Source organism: Channa argus, chromosome 10 (genome assembly GCF_033026475.1).
Source record: "Channa argus isolate prfri chromosome 10, Channa argus male v1.0, whole genome shotgun sequence".
Taxonomy (NCBI): domain Eukaryota; kingdom Metazoa; phylum Chordata; class Actinopteri; order Anabantiformes; family Channidae; genus Channa; species Channa argus.
The window spans coordinates 14,491,137-14,501,990 of NC_090206.1; the positions used below are offsets into that span (position 1 = coordinate 14,491,137).

Sequence of the window (10,854 nt, forward strand, 5' to 3'; positions counted from 1 at the left end):
GACTGAGAAAGAAAATAACACTGGTGACTGAGAAGAAGGAGGGATTACACCAGAAGAGGAAGGAAGAGCTTGCCTATAAAGAAAGAGCAGAGAGGTGTGTTTATGGAAAGCATTTGGGGACACCCTCAGTGGCTGAACTGTGAGTACCAAAAAGTAGTAAGCTGGAGAATATAAGAATATAAGAAGAACACTTTAACAGAATTAATTCTGTGTGTTGGTAAAATTTAGTTTTATGATTTGAAAGTATCTCAAAAAATATATCTTTTGTGTTCAGATTCTAGGTGTAGCTCACCACATGCTTGTGCAATTCCCTCTCAAAACCAATTACTTGTATCTTTTTTATTTCCTTTTTGGGGAGGTCCAGTGACAGAAGCCAATCTGTGTACGTGTGTGTGGATGCTCCCACAGATGAGAATCTAAATTTTGTGCTTGTGTGCATCTGTGAGTGAGTGTATAAAACCATGCCGGGTCTTGAGAATAACTTGGCAGTCCGACGCTGTCTCACCTTTCTTACGGGTCTGGTGGAGTGCCTGTGTTTTGCTGGAGCCGTGTTCGGATGGGCTTCACTTGTTTATGTCCTGAAGACAGAGGGGTACTTCAGCAACCTGTGTGTCAACAGCACAGGAGTTAATTCAACACAGGTCTTAGGTCAGTTTAATGTCCTCATCTCCACTATTATGAGTTCTAAAGGTGTTTAAATATTGTTGAATAATATTGTGCTGCAAAAAGTTTAACATGTTTTTCCAAGCCCCTTGATTTCTTGAGGTTCAACTATAACAAATGTTTTTTGGGTCTGCAGATTGCACTGGACAGGATGAACAGTTTTCTCTTGTTTTCACGATTGCCTCCTTTATGAACAATTTCCTGACATTGCCATCTGGTTTTCTGTTTGACCGGTTTGGAACAACAGTGTCTCGGATCTTTGGAATGTGAGTTTAACCCCTTTATTATTTAAGAGTAAATGGTTGGTGGATTTGAAAGAATTTCCATGTAAATTGTCCTTAACACAATAGACAGGTTAAAACATCAGAATCCAATGGTTTAAAAATCACGTATAATCTATAAGGGAGGGGCATGTTTACTACTGTTGCATGTTTTGTAAAAGTTTGGGAACTGAGGACACCAGTTTTTCTACAATAGTATATTACTGCATGCATTTTATGTTTTTTTAAAATTTTATATAAACACCAATTCAACAAAAACTAATTGTAATCTAGTTTATATGTTTTCTATTCAAAATACTGAATTAAGCTGTCAACTCAAGTTGACAGTAAATAGCTGTTCACAATACAAGTCAGAAGAAACCCAATTTTTTTATGTAGAAAAGGTTAAGACTAATAGAGAGCACAGATTACAGTACTTTATTCATCAGATCATTTTTTCTTGAAAACCTATTTCCAGCTTCCATATATATATATATATATAGACAGAGAGAGAGAGAGAGAGAGGGAGAGATATTTATATATATTTTAATATACAACTTCATATATATACAGTAGATTTTAAAAGATTTGCATTCTGTTTTTGTTTACATTGAACACAAGAGTACCAACTTCTTTGGAAACTAAGTTGTAGTTAAGAGGAATGAAATGACAAACCAACAATAAGAAACCGTTCCGTAGATTGATCATTGAGCACCAAATGCAATGTGCAGCCATCAGCTTCTCCTCAGTATTTGCCTTTTATTTTGTAGTTCAAACTTTAACTGGAACTTATTAAGTCAGCTAGTTTAGTGTGTTTCTCAGCTTTTCAGTGAGTATTATCTAAAACCAAGTCTTCAATAAAAAAAGAGCTTATGTAACATCCACTGACTGGGGATTTAAGTTGATTTAAGACTGTAACTGTGCATGTTTTCACTCACCTAATAGTGACACATGACCCTAATCTTTAAAACATTAACCCAAAATATTCTATGCATCTATGTGATCAAAACAATTCAATGGACAAAGCAAGAATACAAAGCAGAGCATCTTTACTTGAAAAACATTATTGGTTACAGTTTTCTGATTCTGCAGCAACAAAACAAACTATTTTGACTCATGACTTATGATTCTGCCTGCATGGCTGTAACTTTGTCTGCCTATAAGGTGGCTGAGCTAACGCTACTGCCCACAGAGGTATTTCACTGTAATTTCTGCCTCCGGTGTTTGTGTGTTGGTGTGTGTGTGAGTTTTCCAGCAGCAGACATACAAGTGAAGATAAGCATGCTGTACATACCACGGTCTGGCATTTGACAATACAGAGTGTAGAGAAATGGGAGGAAGCCACAAAGGAGAAAAGGGGAGAGGGTCAGGGCCATTAATCACCAATGTCAGAAAGAAAACCTTTTTGTGCAGACGTTGGACCTCAGACTTAATATCTTGCATGAAACATAACACCAGATACACATTCTTGACTTTGTACAGTTGATAACCTCAGCTATGTCAAAATCCACAATAACAGACTGGTTCTACAGACTGTGTTTGAACTAAAACATGGTGGAGGGTAAAGAAAAGGTCGTGGAATGCAAACAGGTGGACAAGAGATTACGGATTTTATCCTATGTTGGTTTAACAGAGGGATATTGAAGTGGGTCAAACGTTTTCCAAACAGCAGCAGTAGCAGTTATCATCCATGTAAATGTCTGTTTACTGTGATATTATTGTATCAAGTATCACATAACTGTTTTGCTGACAATTTGTGTGTTTCTATTTAATTTTTTCCAGATCAAATTTTAATGCCTCAAATTCTTTATTTTGTTGCATCTTTTCCCTTGTTCCACCATCAATTTTATTACTGGTACCGTGACACTCCTAATAAAAAAGACTTGATAGTACTGGAATTTCTTTTCCCCACCAGATTTGCCTACACCACGGGTACACTGACAGTGGCTGTCTCAACTCCAGGTGAAAATTATTACTTTGTCTGTTTAATGCGCTCTCATCACTGTCATGAGACATACTTAAATATAAGGACTCGGATCTGATTGGTGTGGAAACTCATTTGTTTCATCTTTGACTCATTTTTCCATCAGCTCTGTCCAACCTGCTCTTCCCAGCTCTCTCCTTTCTGGCAGTTGGTGGCATCTTGCTTCTCATGACCAACATGCAGGTACCAAGGCCAGAATTTGCAAAGACACACATTTACACTTCAGTTTATATGTTAATAAGTTGTTAAATAAGGATATTGAAAACTAGCTGTAAAAGGACATCCTCCAAAAACTAAAGCGGTACCATTCAACCTTTTTAACTTGATCTGCTTCTAGTGTTTTTTTTTTGTTTTTTTTTTACAAATGATTGATAAATTGCTATCTTTTTAAAAACATTGAATGCTTTAGTTTAAATATTTTATTTTGACAAAGAAAATCTGTATTCTTCTATTTTATTATTGTATCGTTATTTGTTGAGCTCTTTCTGAAGGCGCGCACGTATCACCTGAAGACACAATAAGGAGAAGGCAATGGGTTCGAATCCCACACCACCGGGTGTGGCCCCACCCAGCCACCAACAGGCGACCCGGATGCAAGCAAAAACAAAAATGGGAGGGTTGCAGCAGGAAGGGTTGCAGCAGGAAGGGCATCCGGTGTTAAAACACATGTTCCGCAGTGGCAACCCTTCAGGGCCGAAAGCCGTTGATCTGTGTGGTTTGATGAGTTAGGGATTAGGAACATTCAGTACATATGAGAAAGACTTTACTCAGCAGAAACAAAGACAAAGTAGATACTAGCCTCTGTGCACTGTGAGTCTTAGACCAAGGTCTGATCCAAGGGGGACAAAAAACTGTTATGTTTAATGACTTTTAATCATGTAGTCGTGAGCCCAAAGCTGTTCAGCTCAACAGACGTGTCAAGAATAAAATTAAACAACAAGCAAAGGATTCAAAAACAGAAAATGTAAAAGCCAAAATCTTTAATACAGCATTGATTAGTTCTAATCCACTCAAATTCTTTCCCTAAAGGTGGGGAACTTGTTTGGCTCACATCGCTCCACCATCATCACTCTCTATAACGGGGCCTTTGACTCTTCATCAGCACTTTTTCTCGTCATCAAGGTAAGAAACATGCACCCTTCTCACCACTAGCATCAACAGGATTTACTGTTACTATGTCATCATCTGTCTCATCCTCTCCTGCAGTTGTTGTATGAGTCTGGCGTCTCTCTTCGTGCCTCCTTCTTCTTTCTGTCCGGTTGCAGTGCCATTCACCTGTTCAGGACTTTCTTCCTGCTTCCCAGACACTTTATTCCCTACCCGCTGCCTGATCGCTACACATATGGGTATGAATTCCCCGCAAACCCCACTGACTCATCTTCTGAGATACATGGTGTATGCCTAATGTGGCTTATTTTGCTTAAAATATTTCAAAAGATTGAAAATGTGTTTAAATACAACATCAAAATACAAGTGAAACTTTAACTTTAAATGCCATTTTAGTGCATATTACGAACTTCTGGATGATGGTAAATACTGTTACATTAAGCTGCACATTTTGAAAGGCACTATCACACCACCTCTACTTGGAAATGTACTTCCTGTTATGAGCTTTGTAGGACTTGAAACCCTATTACTAAAGTAAATATTTATCAGTGAACTCCCACGGTGGCCTCAGTTTAATGTTGACCCCTCTGTGACCTTTAACCTCTGTCAGAATCACCTGTGGCAAATTAAAGGCCCCCAGCTCAGAGGTGGTAGCAAAAAGTAACTCAGAAAGCCCAGCAGAGGAAACGCCACTGAACAAGGATGCCCCTGTGAAACAAGGTGTGTACAGTAAGATCAATGCATAGGAAGTCAAAATTGAATAAAATCATCATAGATGTATTTCACCAATGTAACCTTTGTATTTCCTCTTTGCGTTTTTTGTTGTTGTTGTTTTTATTTATTTATTTATTTTTTCATTTCTGTAATCTAATCTCTGTCAGAAAAGAGTTTCCGTGAGTGTCTACTGTCCTGGTTCTTTGTGTGGCATCTGCTTTGGTTGTCGGTGATCCAGCTCAGACATTACATGTTTATTGGCACACTTTACTCCATGCTGCACAGGCTGACGGCAGGGGAACCCACGCTAGGTAAACACACACAGACACACACACACACACACACAACTACACTAGATATGTAATTTTTCTTTAACATCTTTTATATAAAGTACTAAAGGTAACGTCTTGTCTGTAAATAATTTGTCTTTGACTGAAATGACTTGCATGTAAAGTGTATCTCCTCTTTGTTGGGGTGTTCCTGCAGTGAGCCAGTACATCAATGCTTTTGCCATAACGCAGCTGTGTGGCATACTCTGCGCTCCGTGGAATGGTCTCATCATGGACAGACACAAGGGCAAACCGCGTCGTCCAGGTAACTGGCTACTAAAAACCCGGGGGGACAATCTCTTCAGCTTGTATTTTTTATTCTGTTTATCTTTTTAGTTTATTGTAATACTCCTCCACATGTGCATTTTCAAATGAAAGGGCTGCAGGCAGTCTACTCCAAAATATATTTACTGATATTTAAGCTACTAACACAAGGCTTAATGACTGAAGAATAAAATTCTGCAGTAAAATGTTTTTTTTGTTTTGTTACAGTGATGTTTTCAACAAACACAAGAGCATTTAATAGCCAAACTGAATGTGTTAAGAGCGTCTGGTCTTCAGCCTGTTTTGGCTGACCTTCTGAAAACATGTGAAATTTCCAAGATATACAACTCTCGCTGAATAATATGATGCATAATTTAAATCTGTATCCCATCTTTTTATGGTCAATTTTACAGTTTTAGCTGATGCCCTTTAAATTTTACCCTAATTCATTTTTATAACTGCAGATCTGATCTTTGTATAAAGTGACAAACATTCCTCAATTCTTTATAAACTATCACATTTTCTCATGGAAAAGAAGAGGCCAGAAGTTAATAGTTAGTTTCCTGGAACTGTATAAAAAATGTGACAAATTTTAACGTAAGCCGTGAAGGAAGGAACCCATTTGTCTTTGACATCTGATCTCATTGGGCCTTTTGAGGTACTAATAGCCACTAATTTCACAGATTAATTTCTAAATGAAAAGCACCCAATAAATAAATTGTATTCTTAGTTAGCTGTCCGCTAGTTACTCTTTTTTTAGTGCAGACACAAAATTATTTGCAACATATATATGTTTTCTTGTATGTCTACAGGAGAGAGTGAACAGCAAGCCGACCTGCGGGCTTCAGTGCTGTCTCTCTTCCTGACAGCACTGCAGTGTCTGCTGTTCTCAGTTTGTGCCTCCACTTCGTACCTGCCTCTTCAGTACCTCACCTTCATCCTGCAGGTGCTCAACCGATCTTTCCTCTATGGCGGCAATGCAGCCTTCATCAGCGTGGCGTGAGTACCACAAAGCACACAACATACAGACAAAGCACACCGTTGATTGTAAACAAGTGATTGCATAGATAACCAGACGCTCAGTAGTGCAGCACCATAGTAATACACACAGCTTTTACTGCATTTAAAAAGTGTATTAAGCCATTTAATAAAAGGAACTTCATTGTCACACTTATTTGTTAAAATTATAAAACCATGGAAAAATTAAAGAAATTAACACCAGAGGAACCAGTAGCAATATATCTTCTTCTTTTCCTTTCGGCTGCTCCCTTTCAGGGGTCGCCACAGCGAATCATGTGCCTCCATCTAACTCTATCCTCTGCATCCTCTTCACTCATACCAACTAACTTCATGTCCTCCCTCACTTCATCCATAAATCTCCTCTTTGGTCTTCCTCTAGACCTCCAACCTCAGCATCCTTCTACCGATATATTCACAGTTTCTCCTCTGAACATGTCCAAACCACCTCAATCTGGCCTCTCTGACTTTATCTCCAAAACATCTAACATGAGCTGTCCCTCTGATGTACTCATTCCTGATCCTGTCCATCCTCGTCACTCCCAAAGAGAACCTCAACATCTTAAGCTCTGCAACCTCCAGCTCTGCCTCCTGTCTTTTCTTCAGTGACACTGTCTCTAAGCCGAACAACATCGCTGGTCTCACCACCGTCTTGAACGCCTTTCCTTTCATTCTCGCTGATACTCTTTTATCACACAACACACCTGACACTTTTCTCCATCTGTTCCAACCTGCTTGCACTCACCTCTTCACCTCTTTTCCACACTCACCATTGCTCTGAACCGTTGACACTAAGTACTTAAAGTCCTGCACGTTCTTCAATCTGCTCCCTGTAACCTCACCGTTCTACCTGGGTCCCTCTCATTGACACACATGTATTCTGTCTTGCTGCGGCTAAGCTTCATTCCTCTGTTTTCCAGAGCAGACCTCCACCTCTCTAGATTTTCCTCCACCTGCTCCCTGCTCTCACTACAAATAACAATGTCATCTGCAAACATCATAGTCCAGGGAGATTCTTGTCTAACCTCATCTGTCAGTCTGTCCATCACCAGAGCAAACAAGAAGGGGCTCAGAGCTGATCCTTGATACAGACCCACCTCCACCTTGAACTCCTCTGTCACACCTACAGCACACCTCACCACTGTCTTACAGCTCTCATACATGTCCTGCACCACTGTAACATACTTCTCTGCCACTCCAGACGTCCTCATACAATACCACAGCTCCTCTCTCTGCACCCTGTCATACGCTTTTTCTAAATCTACGAAGACACAATGCAACTCCCTATGACCCTCTCTGTACTTCTCCATCAGCGTCCTCAAAGCAAATACTGAATCTGTTGTACTCTTTCTAGGCATGAAACCATATTGCTGCTCACAAATGGTCACCTCTGCCCTTAGCCGAGCTTCCACTACTCTTTCCCACAACTTCATTGTGTGACTCATCAGCTTTATTCCTCTGTAGTTGCCACAGCTCTGCACATCTCCCTTGTTCTTAAAAGTTGGTACCAGTACACTTTTCCTCCAGTCCTCTGGCTTCCTCTCACTCTCCAAGATCTTGTTAAACAAACTAGTCAAAAACTCTACTGCCACCTCTCCTAGACACTTCCATACCTCCACAGGTATGTCATCAGGACCAACTGCCTTTCCGCACTTTATCCTCTTCAATGTCCTCCTCACTTCACTCTTACTAATCTTTGCTACTTCCTGCTCCACACCAGTCACCTCTTCTACTCTTCGTACCTTTCATTTTCCTCGTTCATCAACTCTTCAAAGTACTCCTTCCATCTTCCCATCACACTCCTGGCACCTGTCAATACATTTCCATCCTTATCTTTAATCACCCCTAACCTGCTGCACATCCTTTCCATCTCTATCTCTTTGTCTGGCCAACCTGTACAAATCCACCTCTCCCTCTTTAGTGTCCAACCTAGCATACAAGTCCTCATATGCTCTTTGTTTGGCCTTTGCTACCTCAATCTTCACCTTACACTGTATCTCCCTGTACTCCTGTCTACTCTCTTCAGTCCTGTCAGTGTCCCACTTCTTCTTAGCTAACCTCTTTCTCTGTATACACTCCTGAACTTCCTCGTTCCACCACCAAGTCTCCTTGTCCGCTTTCCTCTTTCCAGATGACACACCGAGTACCCTCCTACCTGTCTCCCTGATCAAATTAGCTGTATATCATATCAAATAAATAAAGTCAAATTATTTATTAGACACCCAGCTAAATAACACAACAATATAAATAAAAAAATCTTAAGAATAAAAGAAACTTATTCCTGTGTATTCTTAAAGATAAAGAGCTGTTTTATATTGTTCTTCTTTTTCTTCTTTTGTGTGTGTGTGTGTGTGTGTGTGTGTGTGTGTGTGTGTGTGTGTGTGTGTGTGTGTGTGTGTGTGTGTGTGTGTGTGTATGTGTGTGCGTAGTTTTCCGTCATGCCACTTTGGGAAGCTGTATGGTCTGGTCATGTGTCTGTCTGCATTGTTTTCTGTGATGCAGTATCCTTGCTTCGCTCTGGTGAATGGAGTTTTGGGCGGAGACCCTTTATATGTAAGTACATAAAATAATTGACACATCTGTCAATCTTCCCAACTTAGAACTTAGTCTGGCCGTTAACTTCCCTTGCTACCTCTGACCCTTCCTCTCTCTCCTTTTTGTGTGTCTGCAGGTGAACATCGGTTTGACGGTGCTTAGCTTGATGGCCTTCATCCATCCTTTCTATGTTTACCAGCACTGTCGAAGTCTCACCTCCCAGTAAGCCAAGAGCAAAGCCATCAATGCCTCATTTACAAGTTTGTAAAATAAGACCATTACCATTTCTGCAATGTGCCTTAATATCAGGCATACTGATACCTTGTTGGTTACATTCATTTTGCTTGTATTTGCTTGTGTATTAGCTGGTTTTCAGCAGTCATGGAGTGTTCTCCACACACTTGGAAGCATTTCACAACCATATTTATTGCATTTATTATAATTTGGGGTTTCTGGTCTGCAGCTGGCTGACCCTCTGCATTACTTGTAATTCTTATAAAATGTCAGGATAAGATATATAATTTTATTTTCACTGAATGATCTGATGCACAATTCACATCCCTGTCAAATCATTTATACACACCAAATTTTAACTGATGCTGAGTGTTTCTTTAATGCATCTCAGCACTTTTTTACAATCAAGCATCTGCTGCTAATGTCTTTTTTGGACACTCAGATTTAGAAACTGCTAGTTTTGCCTGAGCTCTTTTTCCTTGTCAAATTCCTCATGGTGGCTACTCTAATTCCAGGTGTCTATGATATGTTCATATTTTTTTGTATGTAAACTTATTTGGCATTTTATATTATTCTTTGTAACATCAGCCAACTTATTTAGCTTTTTTATGGTGGTTTCAGGTATCATTGATAATGCACTTGCAATTGTGAAAAGCTGAAAACCACAAATAATGTTTCTAAGTAAATATACTGTTTCACAATCTACATTATTTGTAAATCTAAAATAGTTATAGCTTTTATGTTGAGTCAAGTGACTGAATAAGGGACATGTATTCTTTGATATAAACAGTGTCCAAAGAAAATTCATGCTCATTGTGGGACCGAGCTCAGTGCAGCTTCTCTGTCAGTGTCCTGTGAGGTCGCAGAGCAGGAGACAGTTCTGCCCCCTGCTGGACTCACAGTGCAGCTGTTAAGTGCCAGTGTCAGTATTGTGCCAAGCACTGATTTATTTGCATCCACGTGTTCAATGCATTTGTGTAGAAAATTTTGAAGTCCTCAAGGAACATGTATTTCAATGGAAATGTGCAATTAATTGTTGATATGTAAATGTTTGTACACAGCATAGGTTTTTATGTTTTTGTCTATTGTCTTGCACCAAATGGAAAGTATCTTATCATATTAACTTTAGTCAGGTTTTTTACAGGGCATTATTCTGGAGCTTTACTTTTGCAAAAATGTTCCACTTTTCCATTACTGTGATACAAATGTTTATTTGAAGGAAACTTCCTAAAACAGCCAGGGGAGAATGAATGAAGATACAGAGTTATATTTTGAGGTTGAACCCAGAGTTCCAGCTGTTTTTTTTTTTTTTTACCAGAGTGGGTTTCAAATGGATGTTGTACATTTTGCTGATTAAGTAATTTTGCCTAATTAATGTATTTAATTAATTAAAGTTATTAATATCTGACCATTATTTATGTCCACAAAAAAAATTAAAACAAAATGTTTATTACGTTTACTAGCTGGAGGATTCGAAAATCAAATTTCACATTTGATTTTCTGTTTCTGAGCCATAAACACACAAAACAATTTTTAGACAAAGATCAGGCTTGTGCCTAGAAGTAAAAGTGTCCTCTGAAGCTCAGGAGGAAGCTTTCTAAACTCTGGAGGCTTCAAACTTAGTGGTTCGACTCAAACTTCCTAAAATTAAACAGTGATAAAACAGAACTCCTACTCATTGGTACTAAATCCACATTATCCAAAGTTGACTGTTGTCCCCTCACATTCGACAGCTCTTCTGTTTCCC

At 39.2% G+C, this 10,854-nt stretch overlaps 1 protein-coding gene across 2 annotated transcripts; it reads left to right on the top strand.

The window, feature by feature from the left end:
- Positions 1–2: 2 nt before the first annotated feature.
- Positions 3–10,515, top strand: slc43a3b (solute carrier family 43 member 3b). Of its 2 annotated transcripts, none has more exons than XM_067518804.1 (13): positions 3–139; positions 359–648; positions 800–929; positions 2,839–2,885; positions 3,014–3,090; positions 3,937–4,029; positions 4,114–4,253; positions 4,625–4,734; positions 4,896–5,039; positions 5,215–5,322; positions 6,134–6,320; positions 8,768–8,891; positions 9,010–10,515. In XM_067518804.1, the coding sequence occupies exons 2-13, from the start codon at positions 462–464 to the stop codon at positions 9,097–9,099; spliced, it is 1,437 nt and encodes a 478-aa protein (XP_067374905.1). In that variant the 5' UTR covers positions 3–139; positions 359–461; the 3' UTR covers positions 9,100–10,515. The 2 variants fall into 2 exon arrangements, with proteins under 2 accessions (XP_067374905.1, XP_067374906.1); XM_067518805.1 differs by having other exon boundaries at positions 8,841–8,891.
- The last annotated feature ends 339 nt before the right edge of the window (positions 10,516–10,854 follow it).